This window comes from Aphelocoma coerulescens, assembly GCF_041296385.1.
Source record: "Aphelocoma coerulescens isolate FSJ_1873_10779 chromosome Z unlocalized genomic scaffold, UR_Acoe_1.0 ChrZ, whole genome shotgun sequence".
Classification (NCBI taxonomy): domain Eukaryota; kingdom Metazoa; phylum Chordata; class Aves; order Passeriformes; family Corvidae; genus Aphelocoma; species Aphelocoma coerulescens.
The window spans coordinates 16,419,559-16,437,660 of NW_027184085.1; the positions used below are offsets into that span (position 1 = coordinate 16,419,559).

An 18,102-nucleotide genomic window follows, 5' to 3' on the forward strand; every position below is an offset into this window, starting at 1 on the left:
AACACCTAAAGGAGATTCAGCCTCTGATGGGCCAATGATGCCTCAATTTTCAGGTTTGCTTTCCCTCATGCTGTAGCTCACATTCAAGAGAAATTCTCCTCAAGCATCTTCAGAAGTGTTGAGTTTCATAAGGAACAGAAAGCCTCCCATACTCAGGCTGAGCTCTGAGCACCTTCTATTTGATGCAGTTTTTAAGAAACTCTGCATACACATATTCCCAGCAAGGTGTTCAGGGCATTGGTAACTACAGACAATATTAATCTATGCTGCATCACAGTGCAGGTTGTACTGATGCAGCTAAAATTTTTCTAGTTTTGTGGCACATAATTAAAATCCAATTTGAAATATTTACATAGATATAAAATGGATAGATTTTCCCCTGCTATTGTTGAACTTCCCTGACATGACCAATAAAGATGCTCATCATGATTTCCCATGTGTGTGAGTGCCTAATTCCTGCAGAATGGACTGTGGCCAGAAATCAATTTCACTGCATACCTACTCTAATGGAATGAAGATTATGTGATCACGATAGCCTTGAAAAATATTTTTTTTTAAATTTACCTCTATATTGAGTATCAAATATAAATTAGGTAGTTCAACTACAAAAAATGAGCTTTCTCCTTTCTAAATACAAGGTTCACAGTATATTTAACTTGCCTTTAATCAGCAAACTTATTTTAGCACTAAAAACAAAAATAGAAGGATAAGTCCTCATCTTTTAAAAAGCAGCAGCTTGTATTACTGAACTCAAGATTTCATTCTAATACATATAAAATGGATGTTTGAAAGAAAAACACATACTAAATCATTTTTACAATAGCAGAGTTTTCACAAACTCGATCCAAGGCATTACAAAATACTTTTCCATTCTTTTTTCAACTGATCCTGAGACCATTTCTGCTAAAATGGTAGAGTTATATTTAGAAAGTAGTTATATAGCCACTATTTAGTTCCATTTGTAATAGCTATTAATTCTGAAAGAAATACATCTTCTCTTGTTCATGTAAGATGTCACTAACAGCAATTAAATTTTTGAGCATTCGAGAATTCCCCAGAACAGCAGCATCACAGACAGAGAGGCTCAAAAGGATCATAATGATTGTGTGGTCAGATTCGTATCCAACAGGCCTCAGGATTTCATTTAATTCTCTACTAAACCGCACTTTTGACCAAGCAAAAAAGGTTTCACAAAGAACTGTAAAAAGCTGTGCTCTTCTCCAACAGTCTTTACTAAATAGCATAAAAGCATTGGTAAGCATACAAATATTTATGAAAAAGCATTTACTAAAATATGAATATAGATTTGTATCTGAAAGCATTTTAAACTTTCTCTCACAAATTTGCTTTTTATTTATAGAGGCTGTGCTGTACCTTTACAGGCACTGTGTTTAGTTCTGCAAGTGCAGCCAACTCCTTCTCTCTGAATGACATTTTCTCTCTTCTTTCTTTGCTTGGAAGTCAACAAAGATACTAAATTTTCAAAGCACATAGTGAAAATAAATGCTTCTTTCCTATCTTTCTCTCAAGTCCAGTAAAAAAAATTGGACACCTACTCTAAAATATCCATTGTTAAGAGGGAAAAATTATTTTCCAGTATTGCTTGTATAATCTTCCTCTACTGTGGTTCAGGGTAGGGGGATAAACAAAAAAGCATGAGAAGTAAGGTGATAGGTAGAAGGGTCCGAGTCTCATTGGATTTTAGAGGCCCACACCTCCAACTTCTACTTTTACACCTTCCTCCGACCTCTTATTTGTGCCTGTATGCCAATTTATCCAACTGTATTCTCATCCAAGTCTACTTAAAAGTAAGACCTTGATGAAGGATGGTAGTTAAGTTAATTTTTAGGTCCAAGCCAGTTCATCACATGGCCACACAGTCAGACTGTCACACCTGCAACATGGCAGAGGCAAGCAAACCAATACTGCTGATTAAAGAAATATTCCAAGTACACACCATCTATATACATATAAAACAAACACTTGGAGACCCAAACAGTGCGGTAAAAGTCCATGTCTGATATTCAAAACTATATATAGCAATACTCTTCAAAATCTACCCCATGATATGCAGCTGCATTTTTTTCAGAAGTGTACCTGGCACCATTAGCTACAAAGGGCCATTCACAAGATTTATTTCTCTAAGTTCAGTTTGATGTTGTGAAATTGGTGTGTGTGGACAGTACTTCCACTCCTGTGTCTTAGCCACTCTACTCCTACTCCTTATGCCCTTGTACATTGCATAATATATGCACATTTTCAGGTGTGCTCAAGCATTTGTTTTGGTATTCTCAGGAACATCGTTCCAAATCAGAGTTTCTAGAGGCAGTCTTTGAACTCATTTCCTTGCAGACTAACATATTTGCCAAGAGCACAACTAGGAATTTACTATTCAGAGAGGCACTGCTCCTTGTTAAGTTTTTGTTTCTTTGTCCCACATACACTGGGACAGCAATATTAAGCTGTACCAAGCAATATTATTCATCAAAAAATGATCAACCATACCAATTCATCTTTAATGAAAATATGTTGATGATTTTATATATTATGGCTTTGTTTATTTTAAAACATAATTGAAACACAAATTCATGCAAAGAAAAGGTGTGGTTACTGTTTGGGTTCAGTTTTGCTACTGTACAAAATTTCTTGCTGTTCACATTTACCTAGGATATAGATGTACTCTCATTTACTTAAATTGCTTATCTTTTTATATTGCATTTCATATATATTATTTTTATTACAGGATCCTTTTATATCTAAATCATCTTCCTAATAGGCATGAAGAAATTTTTAATCAGAATGGAAGGTCATATGAGACATGCAAATAGGAGTTACTTCTGCATTGTTCTAAACAGGGCAAAACTAATATTGTCTAAACACCAGTTTAATAATATTCTCCTCTGCTGCAAATGTGTTCATAACTGAAGTCTGACATATAACTCTTCTGTTCCCTCAAAGGCCACAGTTGTGAAGGAAGCAGCCAATACTCAAAATAGTAGAGTCCAGATCCAAAACAATCTTCAAATATCAGGGGATACACCTTGGACGAAAAAGAAGTATTTGCAGTGAGGGGATTGCAAATATTAAGGTCACTAAGGTCACTATGATCTCAAAACAGGGTAGGAATCTATATTTTGGCTATTTACTGCAGTAATCTGAAAATAAATAATCTCAGAAACAGATTCTTGAGGAACCAAAAATCTGTCCCCAATTTAACTTTGCTCTGGATGTCCCTGTCATAAAATACACAGATTTGCAACAGCTGGTATTTGAAAACTCAGATTCAAGAGGCTTGACCACGGTGAGGATGGGACAGACTGCAGAGAAAACTTTCATTTTCACTCTTGATTTTAGGCTAAGTTTTTGTAGTACCTGCTCCTGAAGAAAATACATACTCAAAACTGTTAGCTAAGATACTGCATACTCTCTGAAGCTAAACCTCTTTAGGTGTCACTGTTGAATGCAGTTTTTCAGATTGCTAATAATGACATCTATAACTCATACACTGAAAGGGTTTCCAAAAATAAACCATTTTCCCCTAACTAGCAGAAACCACAAAAGGCATGAACTATGGAAAAACAGTACAAAGACATTGGAATATAAAGAAGTGATTACATCCTGGAATTGAGCCTGTCATACACAGCCAACTTAGACCAGGCAGGCCCAGAAAGCCCAGTTTCTTGAGTGTTCCAGATCCCTACCTCCAGTAGGAGCCTCCACAAATGCCGGCAAACCCGAGCATTCTCTTGCAAAGGTTATTTAGCTTTAAGATATTTAAGGCTTCAAGACGACATTGTTTATCTACCAAATTATTTCTAGACATAAACAACAGAGAAGAAACTTGCAGAGTAATAGATAACAGCCCTCATAGCCCTAAGATGGCTCTTTTCATAAGGAGAGTCAGCTTCCACTATTCTGCTAGCAGAAAACCCAATGAAACACTGTCAGCAATTCAAAATCCATATATTCTCAAACAGATAAATACATCACAATCTATGTAAATATGCAATGAACCTTTCACACTCACTTTTGAAAAAAAGGGTTTTTTTTAAATCTTGCTCTATCAAATAAAAAAGAAAAATCAAAAGGACTCTCCTGTGGGGATTCACACGCCCATCAATTCAACTTTAAAGTAAGGTCTTGTTTGCAAGGAAAAAAACAGCACTTGTGATCAGCACAAGCTTTCCACACTATTTTATTCATGACAACCATATTTAAAACAACAGTATAATCTTAAAATAGGCTGAGAATAGGTTGATTCACTGTTAACTAGTAAATCTGTATCAAAAAGTTCAAACATTTTTTTAAATGGGAATTTAGAAAAGATCTTCAGTGATTTCTCCTGAGTTTTCAAGTGGTCGCCAATTTAAATACATGAAAGAAATGTACTAGTTGCCTGAATTTTTGGATAATTGAAGAAAAACCCACCAACAGGTTATACTCTATGAATGTGCTCATATATATGGTCTTGGAATAGAATAGTTCAAATGGAGTGGACCTACACTGATCATCTAGCACAACAACAATCTTAAAGACAGCCTTAAATACAAAAAAATAGACATCCCAAAGTCAACATACTGCCAAACAAGTAGCTGCTCCACCAGTGAACTGGAAAAACTAGTTCAATTTGGTTCAGTCCTATATAGCTTTCAGCAGTCCTGAACACATTCAGACAAGAGTCCAGAATAGCCCGCTCTTAAAATATAGTGGCTACCAACAACTTCCAACATATGCAGCTCCAAAATATTACTCTGATCTGGGAGAAAAGTGTTTCTCTCTGCACATTGGTTCAACTCAGAAGAATCCACTGCAATATCCAGCTTCTGATACTGTTACACAAAGTAGTAGACACTCCAAAATAAAACTCAACAAGTTGATAATCACAGTAATGCCTGTTCCCTTTCAAAGGAATTTGAAGCCCTTTTATCACCATCACTGTCCTGCAATATTTTAAGCCTGTAACAGAAATCTGACTAATCAAAACCAGTTTTGATAATCAAAAGTACTCTTGTGTAGAAAAGCAAAAGCACATTCCATCAGCAAGATACTTATTTTAAAAAACATATAATTAGGTAAACTGTTTTGGAACTGCACCCTGTATTTTGGAAACCATGGCCAAACTGATATGCCACCACCTTCCCTCATATGCTGAGTAATTGAATTTATTTTTCACTTGTACAAAGTTTTATTGACTATTTAATAAGGTTTCCAAAACTACAGTCAGAACTGACTTACGTATGATTAATTCTTCATTACTGTAATTTTAATCTGAAGTAAGATTATTTTGCAGCAAACCTATTGAGTCAAATACAATTGTAACCGTTTTACAGCCAAGTTAATATACACAGTCTTTATTTCAGCATGGCTCTGTTGAAATCACTTAGCAGATATTTGAAAATGTCTAAATAAGTGCTATTGTTACAGGAAAAACAAAACAACTTACAAATATCTTTGACATGGAAGATGGAGTAACCACCATGGAAGTCTACGCAAGAGAAATATGAAGGACATGTTCATTTATAGTTTCTACATGAAATTTCAAGCTTACTCTCTTGATTTCATTTTAAAATCAAAATATAACCAGGAAACAGCTAACCAGAAACTGAACTCAGGGAAAAAAGGATTACATTTACTGATTAGTATTTCAGCTTGGCTCCTCCTGTAATTTTCCCTGGTCACTTCAGAAATATGAAGCATATTCTGCAAAATGAATTAGGTTAAATTGCATTTCATAAATTAAGTAAGTTATTTGGATATTTTTGCAAGTATCTATTATAGCTGTGAATTGAACTATTCATGAGATTGCTTATTACTTACAGCACGCGGGTTCTACAATACCATTTCTACCTAAGCAATGCAAGGAAAAAAACACATTAAATAAAGTACAACATTTTAAAAAATTGAAGCAACTGCACTTCCCAATAATAAATATAACTAACATCTGTTGCAGAAACTGCTTGGCACTTGCACAGTTTTGTGATGAATTTTTGTTATAGATAAATATTTTTCTACATTTCCTATTATGCACCACTCAACTCAGACATTTTCCTTAATTATACTCCGAGGAGTCCTTTCATATCCATTAAAGAAAGGCAATTTGTTGCCTAAAAGAATGCATACATATTTTTAAATTTCAACTGTGATTCATATGTTTTCTGGCACATGAAAAAATCAAGGTAACACCTCTAATTAATGGATTTAGTTCTGCAAAAATGCCTAATAAAACTCTCAATGCTCAACATATTATATTTGTTAAATACTTTAATAAGCTGGTTTTGATATAAGCAATGGTCTAATGATTCATCATTTTACTTCTATTCCACATCTCAATAATGAGGCCAACAGGAAGGCTAGAAATTACCATTTTAATGTAGGTAAAAATGACTGAAGAAGGCTTCTACTTTGTAAAAACTTTGTGATATTCTCCTCTTTTTTTAATTTTTTCCCTTTTAATTTTGCTTTCCACTATTCTTAGGTAAAGAATTTCAAAATCACTGAGCTCTTGATACAGGGTAGGTAGTTTTTTTTCCTGACAACATACATGTGCTGTGCACATCTAAAAAAACTGTTGTATTCTGCATTTCATACACACCCACATTAGCAATCAAGACTTGTCCGCTATGATAATAAACTGTTAAGATTTTTTTTTAAAAGCATGCAGTAGAAACCTATTTAAATGTTATTGTAACCATATAGAGATCTACTACCCTACTGAGATTTCAAGCAACTGGTAATGAAGAATGAGGTGAAAATGAGGGTACTGCCAATAAAAGAAAAGAAATGCTAACTCTACATACACAAAAAATTCAGTTCAGGCCCAAAAGTCTATCCACATAGGTTCAGCTGAAAAATGAGAGAGTTACAAGTATAATTTGCTGTAAAGCAAGCCAACTGGCATTGTATTTATTATTAATATGAAATTGGACAAGGAACATGTCTTAAATTTTATTTGCTATCAAAAACCTCACTTAACATTGAACCAAATTTTGCCACTCTAAAAATGAAAAATGTACTAAAATAAGAAATACTTAAAGCATGTAAGAAACAGCACTTTTGTTGATGAAAAATGTAATCTGTATTGCTCTATGAAAAAAGTTAAAGCCAAGTCACATAGGCTATATTTGGATGATAAAATCAAATCAGTTGTGTCCCAGGATATTGTCAGTTTTTAAGTGCAAGGTTTAGGACTGCATGCTTTGCTTTTATGCTGTATAATAAACTACACCAAATTATTAAACTTGTATATCAAAATTGATATTAAATTTTCTTTAAATATTCATTATTTCTTTCTAAGTCTCTTTTTATATGAACAAGACCTAGAACTTGTAGATTCTATCTCTGCATCACTATCATTTACCTATTTATGTAACTTGATATATTAAATACAAATTCCTTTTTTTTTTCCTTTTTCGTTAGAGTGAATTCTCAGAGAAAAGCACCAACAATTTAAAAAACATTTTACAGTGTAGTTTACATAGCTGTCACTTAATCTCTTCTGATATTAAAAACACTTGCTATACTCCAGTCACATTTACATCACTTCTTAACACATAATTTATAAACTTAATTTAATAATAATAAATTTAATTTTAATAATAAGCTTAATTTCTTTTGACTAAGAAAAGAGGCATAAGTAGCAATAAAGAAGTAAAGACTGTATGTTCAGCTATACTGTCTAAGAGCACCTATTCTACAGATCAGTTTGTTCTGAGTTAAAAGTCTAAAACCTTGTATTTCAGACAATCTAAGAAAGAATCTAGTTTAAGTACAAAACAGCAACATGGTAAGGTGCTGAAACAGTTTTCACTCTCCTGCACTCACAGAAGAAACAGATTTCACATATAATCTTTAAGAGGAGGAGTCCTTTAAATGACATTTATGAACAAAATAATACAACCAGATTTTAACTTCTTCCTACAATTTCAGAAGTAATTTTCAGCATTTCCTCAAATGTATCTGACATGATAGGAATGTAGACAAGATGAATTTCTCAGAAACTGAAGAGCAAAAGGTACACTGAATAGAACAATTACATAATTTACTGTGTGATAGCTAGAAATTAGACAAAAACATTACTCCTTGGAACAGGAAGATCATAACTAGTTAAGGACTTCAGAACAGGAATTGCAACTCTGACCCCACATCAGTACACAGCAATTCAGAAAAAGCTTTTACACAAAAAAGACAACCTATGGCCAGAACATATTGCTTTAAGCAGTTGAAAAGAATGGAGTAATGGAACAGTGCAAAATTAAAACTAATAGCAAATAAAAACCCAAGCTAAACAAAAAAATCACTGTCCCAGCAGCTTTTCATAAGAGTAGTTTTTAAAAACATCTTCTCTCCCTTAAGCAAAATATGGTGAAAGCAGAAGATATGTTTGCATCCAAGTATTACTTGTGTGTTTTCCAGAATAACTAAGCCTGTATAGAGTGCAGTGGACTAAGTTTTTAGGGATTGGGACTGCTCTTGGTCTGCATACTTACAGTAAAGAAGAAACTGAGGTCAGTCCTTAACCAGGATGTCAGAGTTATAAGTGATAGTGGATCAGTGGTGTGCAGATAGTAAATATAAACAGGCAAGAAGTTGCCACATTAACATACCTCTTGTACTGAGCGAGCTGCTGGCTTGTCTTGGTGATTGGCCAGTATTAAAAACGGCAAAGTACATAACTGTGGGTGCTGGAGAGCAGAATGCAGTTCATTCCTAGCAGTTTCTAGATCATCTTCAGAGGAGGCGCTGTCTAGTACAAATATTACCCCTTGGGATCCTTGGTAGTAACGACTCCAGTATTTCCTGATATTGTCAGCTCCTTTCAAGACAATAATGAGAACTAATTAAAACAACAATAATTTAACAAATTTAACACTAACACTTGTAAATGAAAAGAAACCATCTACTTAGAATGATCAAAATAATTATCTAAATTTTCTCTCCTACCTATCATTAAAAGAATAAAAAGAAAAAAAAAAGCATGAAAAAATCCAACATAAACACACACAAATGTCAAATCAACATTGTTTAAATAAGGAAGGAAGTTGACTCAATGCAGCTTTCTTCCCTTAAAGCTTCTCTCCGTTAATGAGTACTGGCAGAGCTACCATGCTTGCAGTACCACACATCCTAATCCTTTACCTTCTCACTGGAATATCTTGGAACTCTGATAACTAAATCTTTACCCATTCTTTTTCACTTTGCCCTGCAGCTCCTTGTCATAACCTGCAGCTTCTGTCACGGCAGTTGCTCATTTCTGAGCATGATAAGGTCTTCAAGTTCATCTCCAAACCATCAGGCAACCACTTCATAATTGGGGAAAAAAGGTGTCAGGAAAGCCTATTAAAGTAATTAGACACTTAATGAGGAGAATGATGATACAATAGTGAGTTGAACACTGAATGAGGAGCTATGGTGACAACATGCAAAGGCATTCAGTTCAACTACTTTTGCTCTGTCAACCACACTAAGGATTCTGGAAGAGCCCAACAGTAGACACATGAGTGACTGTATAGGCTTATATGCCACAGTAATTTTTAGGACACAGTTCAGCAGCACTCAGCCATCTCAACAGAAGCCAAGCACTAAGGTTATCAACAGAAAGCTTTTGTCTCCCCTGGAGAGCAGCATATGTTGTAGCAATGAGGTAGGAAAAAAAAAATTGTATTTGACAGCTGTCAAACTATCTAAACTATGATTTGGATATGGGCTATTCTTTTGTGTGTCTGGATCTGGCACTACACTCATGGGGACGAACACTAAACAGTGAACAGCAGCAGCAGCAGTAGTCTAGTAGAAAACTTGACATGTCTGCCAGACAGTGACTTGCAAAAATGTGCTGAAGGTACCTTTTATAAACACTTCTTATTTTGAGACAGGGAGAAGTAAACTTCCATATATACACAAGAATGAAGAGCTGAAAATAATAAAACTCTACTTTCCAATGAAACAAAATGATACAAAATTTCTGAGCAACATAATGAGATTTCAATACAACATAATGACCATAACATTGATACAATACTTAAAATATTAGCTTAATTTACACATTGTGCAACAAAAAAGACAGTCACTAAACAGAAGTGAAGAAATAAACATTTGCTCCATCTAATTTAGGTATGCAACTCAAGAGTATTCAAATCTCGCCTAATGGAGTTACTCTTGTCTTTTTACCAGTCACACTGGAACCCTGAACACTTTGTTTCTGTATCTGCACCTAGCACAAACACTGTCAACACACAAACACACACACTTTTTCCTACAGAGAATACTGAAGTAATACTTAATCAGTTTTTTTTTTCTGCAAGAGATCTATAGAGTTGACTACTTAAAGGCAAACGGTCACAGGACTTAGTCAAGACCTTGCTTAATCTCTCTGTTAATTTAACCAGACTCAAAATAACAATGCACAAATAGGACACGTTTTATTTATTTTACCATCAACGCCTGAAGATTATTATTATTATATATACAGAAGAGGGATTGCATTGAAATCTAGTTCTATGTTTCTGTAGCACACGAATATCTGTCAAATGTACTTAGAAATAATTTTATAGCATCTGTGAGATGCCCCAGTCTTTCTGAACAGCTGTCTGCTTCAGAACCAAGTAGAGCACGTTGCCAGAGGGACACTATTTACATAGCCACACACAGCAGTGTCACAGGCATCTGAAGTATCACATTACTTTAAAAACTAGTAGAGAATCATTTTCGATGAACTTAAAGGCCAAGACCATGATCAGTTCTTTGAACATATTTTTTCTTTCCTAGCAACATAACATCTGTCTTATTTACTCTAAGCATCAGTCAGCTACTTTTCAATCACATGTCACTGCTAGAACCTGAGTCTTATCTTTGTAACCATACTCACTCTAAACAGAAAAACTGTGGTGAACTGCAGAGCATTTGACCTCTTGTATCCAGGCACATGGAAGAAAGCAGCTTATGGATCCCTACATGGGACATTGAAGCCAGAAAAGGAGTACACTGATTTGTCGACCTTATGGTCCTGTCTTTTTGGTTCAGGTTCTTTAGCAGCTCAATTTTTTTTCTCCATGTCAACTGTCCCAAAAGAAACACCACCAAACTACAGCAGTCCTTTCCTCTCCAGCCCTGGTTAGCCACCATGGCACAGTTACAAGAACCAACTTAAAACATCCCATGAATCTTGGTATTTTCCTCAGGATCTTCCATTACTCTAATGACATGCTCTGAAATTGCTAACACTTCAATTCTGAGGAAATCACAGCCTAAGGTTTAAGAATAAAAATAATTTGCACTAAGCAGACAAGAAAAAAGACTGATAAAGCATGTACCTTAGGGTGCCATTTCAAACCATTTTTCTGGCAAATGCACTTGAAAAATAATTATTGGCATTAATAAGATATCAGCAGCTGGATGTCACAATTCCTACAAGACAAATAACCTGATATTCTTTTGCCTTAACTCTTCATATCCAGGGAATAGAAACTGCTCTCAGCTTCTTTCCTCAGAGCAGTGGAGTAGAGTTATCCTGAGTTATCCTGGGCAGGAAACACTTGCCTATAAATAGTGTTTCAGCCATCACACTTTGCAGCATGACAAATGCAGCCTTAGAAACCAAGCAGGTTTTAGCTGCAGTTCAGGAGAACTATCCTATTAATTTTTTCATCTACTCCAAAGGTTTCAAAGACAGGAACATTCAAAGCCTGAGTTCTTTGGAAATCCAGAATATAACATGTATCCATTAAACATCCTTAGGATCTCAGAAGACTGATGCGGTAAACCAGGAATTCTACTTAACTAGTACCCCAAAACATCGCATCAGACAATAGTAACACAAAGAATTAAGCACTTAGGTTCGTCAGTCTGCTCTCATGTGTTTCTCTGAGAGCTTCGAACCATATGCATGTTTCTTCAACCAATAAACTGCCTAAACTAAGATTAAAAAAAAAAAAAAATCTCCAAAACATCAGAAAAAGATAATTCACGTTAGACCTAAGGAATGTGCTATGTGACAGGTTCACTAAAATGTGATCTTCAGGGTAGCAGCTTCCTCAAACACAAGCAAGAGCCACTACTTATGGCTAAGGAGTGGGCTGAGTCCTGTGATGTGACTAAAACATGCAATTTACAAATAAACTAGGGGAAAAAAACCAACAAAACCCACACTTCAACACAATCACACCACTTATTCTAAAAGAAAAAACAGCATTCAATCAAACATAGGCTGGAATCACTTTATAGCAGGAAAAAAACAAACCCCTCCTTACAGAAAAATGACAGGATGCTGCAATTCCAAACCCCAACCATTTCACATTATTACAGACCAGGTTTACTCAACTAACTGTAATTTTAAAGACCATCATTTTAATATCTTTAAATATCAAATAAATATTTTTTTCTTTATCAATCAAAGTAACAGTGTGCCTGTATTAACACTGTTAATTATTTGTATCAGTGCCAACAGTACCCCCTGGGAGCTTGGAGGAAAATGTTGAGTTATGTGCAGTTTAACATTCACCTGAACCAGTACACACAAGTACTACTACACACTGCTATAAATATTATGCAAAACACAGAGCTGCAAGATCTTCCTTTCAGCTATGAATACTTGTATTTACATCTTCATTCACGGTGTTTCAGGCTACATTCAATTCCCTCCTTTTCAGTACTTTCAGGAGAACAGAACACAGCATTACAGAAAAAATTCGCTGAAAGACATTTACATGTGTCAGACTTGTTACTTGTCAGACTTGCAGCAAGTCTCCATCAAGAGCACAACGAATGTCACAGAGCCCTTGCTTCAACACAGTCTAGTCCGCAATTGAAAACTCTTGTTAACCTCAAAATACATCACAGGTCTGGAAAAGTTAGAGTCTCAAATGGAGGGAAGAACATTTTTTCCTTTCCCATCAAAAACAATTAACTTGGGGACATAAAAGAATACAGGCTGCAAACACCTTTTGTACCACTTCAAATATATCCACTCACCTGAAATGAAGACACCTACATACTTTGAAGGTTTTACAGGTAATTAAAGTATTATGTAGATCATTCCTCTACTGATATTAAACAGAACATTTCTAATAAAGCATAAAGGTGAAAAAATGCCAAGGACTATGCCGCAAAATCTTTTTGTGAGAAACACCGGCCCGTGGGTCAGGGAGTAAGAAAGAAGGGAAGGGAAAAAGAAATCTCCTATCCATCTTGCAAAATCTGTAAATACACCCTACTCTCTCACTCCAAGAAAACCTTTGGAAAATAAATGTTTCTAAATTTATGTAGGGTATTATAACTTCACTTCCCATCATATCCTCACAAGCAGAACTGATAGATTTTCCTGAGTAGTCAAGAAGATGCCTGAAATCTTAGAAATACACTCAAGAGATGTGGCTGCTCCTTATCTATCACGGGCCGGTTTCCCAGTATTCCACCCTTGAAGAAATACTGCATACAATTTCTTTTTTTTAATGTGTTAGCTCCCTTTTATTACAAATAAATTTATAAATACTGTTTAAGATACCTGCTATGAATGTGCATGGAATTTGTGTCTTTTGACAGACACATCCACACAGAGATACAAAAGTTTTGCATGGTTGTAATGTCAGTCACCATGCTACGGCTAATTTGTATGGCTACTGCGACAACACAGATCCTAAACCAAAACCTTCTCCAGATTCAAAGCCCCAGGAATTCTGCTTCCTAGGGTCTAAGACCAAGTGATCACAGCCTGCTTTCTCTATGCTTTCAGGCAGTGCCCTCCTGCAATGCACAAACATGGCAGCAGGAAACTGGCACTTTTTCCCCAGAAAGAGGAACATTTTGAGTCTGCCAAATCAGCTATATTCACTGCAGCAATTCAACTACAATATGAGAAAACAGCACAAAAGGAACAAGAAAAGATAAAAGATGTTGAGGAAAAATTTTTCTGCCTTTGTATTAAAAACATAAAAAATCAGAAATGTATATAAGTTTATGCTGCTTAATTTTATTTTTCTTACCAAACCAAAGTTTATGGAAACCATCTCTGTCATCTCTTGTCTGCCTTCCAGGCTTTCCCAGAGAGATTAATCTGGAAGTCAAGCCTTCAGTATTTTCCTTATTAGCTAACTTAAGTGCTGTTTCCAACTCTGAATCTCCACCTTACTCTGATATTTAAATCTGTTGGAACAACATTCAGGTTTCAAGCACTTGGAAGTTTTAAAAACATTATACTTACACTTGCCTGCAGAAAGTCAGTTTGATCTACTTGGGGGTGTGTATTATACTACCATGTTAAAATAAAACATGCAATTTGAAGCAAATATCTACTGTTCTAGTCAAGAACATAAAATTCATTGTAAAGTTCATAAAAAAATTTACAAATTAATTTATAAGAAAGAGAACAATATATGTTCCTTGCAATATGCTTTAACATCTATTTAAGCCTGACATCAGAAGATTTAATAGTTTGCAGCAGGTGGCACAGCCAGCCACTCTCACCCCTTCTTTTTCTTTCTTTCTATGAGTTTGGGGTTGTTCATTTTTTAAATTCAGAAACACACAGTAAGTCCTTTAGGGCTAGCAAAGAATGGTTGGCAACAAGAAAATCTTCTGCCACTTTCCTCTCTACCCACTACCCCATCTGTGTCCTTCTCCCACATCTGCTAGAGGACTCTGAGACAGCCAAGATCTCAGAAGCAGTGGCACATCCCCACAGCAAGACTGCTGCCAGCACCCAGCAAAGGTCAAATGTACTCTCCCCTGAGCTGCAGTCACAGCTTTGGAAACAGTGCAGCTAACCTCAAATAAAGCTCAAAACACATCTTTCTCCATGACACTTAAAACTAGTAGGCATACAAAAGAAGCAGCAAATCTACCACAAGCTGTGTATTTTTGTTGAGCCCTTGTGCTAACTGGCCCACAGAAGTTTAAAGCTTTAGCTTTTGGAAGGATCATGGTCTTTCTAAGAATCAAAGATAAAACTTTTTTTTTTTTTTGGAAGGGATATTGTTCATAAAATAGTTGTATAATTTCTGATGCCTAACTATGCTGCTACACTCTATCCTTTGATTCTGCCTGAAGAAAATGGCATTGAAAGCCCAACAGGAGACAGAGACTTTTAAGCAAACCAAATGTTCTGCTTTTCTCTCCACAAAATATCTCACAAACAAAAACGACCAGTCCCCACCCACAAAAGCTTTACTAGGAAATTCTGTGTTTTGCTTATCCTATTTACATAGCTGTGATAGGCGTTGCATGCATGGTTCCTACTTGCAGTGAGACAAACTGTGGGTTGTCTTTTTACACTGTAAAAACCGAATTGCAGAAAAAGCACAATATTTCCAAAGGACAGTGGTAAGATCACTATGCTTCCCCAGGACTCAGGTTAAAGAGGTCCATAAGCAGGTGTAAATGATATCTCCTATCTATGAAATGAGGAAACTATGTGACAGCCTGGGCTCAGGCACCATTTGAACAGCAGGCTGAGCATGATTGATAGCAAACGGATCTAACTTTAATGCTTTTGGAAGCTGAATGTCTCTGTGCAACTAACAGCGTGGACAGCTCAACAGGGTCATCTAAAAATTTCATCTGCTAAGACATTCTGTAAACTGATGCAGCTATGGCGCAGATGGCATTGCATGTACTCCACAACCAGATTTTGTAGAGGTGTCAACTGCCTTTTAGTCAAGTACAGTATGGAGATTTTATTGCTTTGTGTTAGTTCATCCCTGTGTAGATGACTTAGGCTGGCATTTACTTGTAGGATCAGTCTTCTGATGACTAACTTGATGAAATGTTAACTGCTCTGACAGCTATGTTGCTAGAAGGGTATTCAGTACTCCACTCTACCTCCACAGAGCAAAGGAAGAGAGAGATTTCCCACAAATATTTAAATTTTCAATTCTAATTAATAGAGCAACATTGTTTTCTCCCTCGTCCATCATTTTTTTCACCAGGCAGATGCTACCTGACAACTGTTGCTGTCTTCTCCAGAAGTTCGTATTTACTATTTAAGTTGGACTGCACAACAGTGTGGCTTCTTCTCCTACTCTCTTTTCTGCTGGTCTTTATTTCCAAATTAAGGCAAAATACACATGCTTTGTTTAACCAAAACTATTTAAAGCTATTTGTTCTCAAGCTGTCACCTAGATAATTAATTTAGCTGGCCTAAGAATGTGAATTTATGACTTCGGTAATCAAGTTTAAGAAGTAGCAGCAGTGGGGTGGCAAGTTCTCATCTCTTTTCCTGGGCATGCTCAACCAACTGGAGACAAAAGCATTCCTGATATTACCTGCTTTGCTTTTGCTAAGCACTTAAAACATTTTTGTCTTAAATGAAATTTCCAATATGACTACACAACACGTAGCCTCTATGCTTGAGAAATGGCTTTAGGGTGTACCACAAAACCTAACCCAAACATATGACAATATATTTTAATAAATAAAAGAGAGAACATTACTAAACCCTACAGCATGCTGTTAGTATGAAGAAGAGCTGCTCACATCCACAATCATTCTTTTAAATTTGACTTGGCTCAGTGTTTGGCATCTCACTTGTTTCTAAGCCTGCATTTACAAGAAACTAAACTAAATTATCGAATAACTTATCCTAAAAAAGACAACTGGAAATCCTTAGTTGACTACCAGGATGGACCTTAAATGTTATTATAGGCCTGAATAAATATCTAAACCACAACTTCATATTCATTTCAACAGTATTACAACTGCAAATGACTGAAAAAAATAGGGAATAAATGGTGATTTCAGCCACTGTGTCTCCAGGTTGGAATTTGTTAAAACCAAAGAAAAAGCTTCCAATTGCCTTTACACCTCCATTATCTATCTTGAGAACCAACCTCAGCATTCAGCGTCCCAAACTTTTTTCAGCAAAACACTGTTAGAATCTTCTGAACAACAAACATTACTATGTGCCTTATTTTTCCAGTCTTCTCCCACTGTTCTGTATGTTCATCATACACAATTTCATCCTTAGTTCCCACAAAAAATTACTGCACTGTAAGAGGAAATCAGCACAACTGTAGTTTCTTGATTACTCAGGTGAATTGCATAATAAAGAGGGATATTTCCAATTGTCCTGGTAATAGTAAATTCTGAAAGAATGTGGACTAGGGCATGGCACATCTCCACAATAATTTGAATTATACATATTATCTTAGAGACCAAATTTTGGGGGAAAAAAAGGGTAATTTTTTTAGTTTCTTGGGGATCAGGAAGGGATTATTGGTATAGCAAAACAGCAGCTTAGAGAAGAAGCAGTTCAACTTGGTCAGCAAATAAAGCAAGATTTTCTTTTCAAGTAACTCAGGAAAGCCTAATGTTAGATTTGAAAGCTCTAGATATATTCTTACTTTTTCAGGATCAAACTCAAGGTTTTTAAACAAAACATTTATCATTTATGAAATTGGATAAAACTCTTTTTTTCTGTTAGGAAGGAATGTTCCTGTCTCAGGAAACAAAAACAATAAAAAAAACCAGAAACTTGGTTAAATTTTTAATATTCTAGTATCATGTAGTTCAAAGAAAAACTGCAAACAGAGTACAACAAACTTTGCTCCCTGTCTCTAAATCTTAAAGGAGCATGAAGAGATAATTGGTCCTTAAAGAGATTAAAGAAAAGAGACTGTGTTCTATATATTTTGTCTGAAAATTTACAATCCCTGCAGAAACGAAGAAATAAAGCCTGGCTTCATTAGCAGGTTTGGAGACAACCAGCACAGTAAAAACTAGCACTATCTTCGACCTCAAGGAAATGAAATGATACTTCAATGAAACACAAAGGATGACTACACAGTCAGCATCTGTTTCACATAACTGCTTGGCTGCTGAATGCAAGAACCTTATGCAGTATAACTTCGGCTGTGTTTTAAATATTGGCCGTTAATATGATACTGTATGATGACATATGAAGCTTTCTGTTACCTAAACCTAAGAAGACAAAGCACCAAAAATTAAAACTATATAGAACTTCACTCTCTAAATAACATATAACAACAGACAGTGGTTGTTAAGAACAGATGCCTTCCTCCAAGTTTGCAAGATCAAATGTCTGGACAAGACCTCCACACTACAACAAAGAGAAATTATATAACAATAGCATAATGACTGAAGGTAAAAACCAGA

The 18,102-nt window shown here is 35.6% G+C and overlaps 1 protein-coding gene across 6 annotated transcripts in view; it reads right to left on the bottom strand.

The window, feature by feature from the left end:
• ARL15 (ARF like GTPase 15) overlaps positions 1 to 18,102 on the bottom strand; it is a 232,257-nt gene that overhangs the window by 118,980 nt on the left and 95,175 nt on the right. For 5 of the 6 annotated variants that reach the window (XM_069001321.1, XM_069001322.1, XM_069001318.1 and 2 more), the window contains one exon: positions 8,604 to 8,812. In XM_069001321.1, the coding sequence (XP_068857422.1) occupies positions 8,604 to 8,812 (209 nt within the window). Of the gene's footprint in view, positions 1 to 2,540; positions 3,041 to 5,443; positions 5,486 to 8,603; positions 8,813 to 18,102 lie in introns of those variants that run through there. The other variant, XM_069001319.1, reaches the window with a different exon arrangement.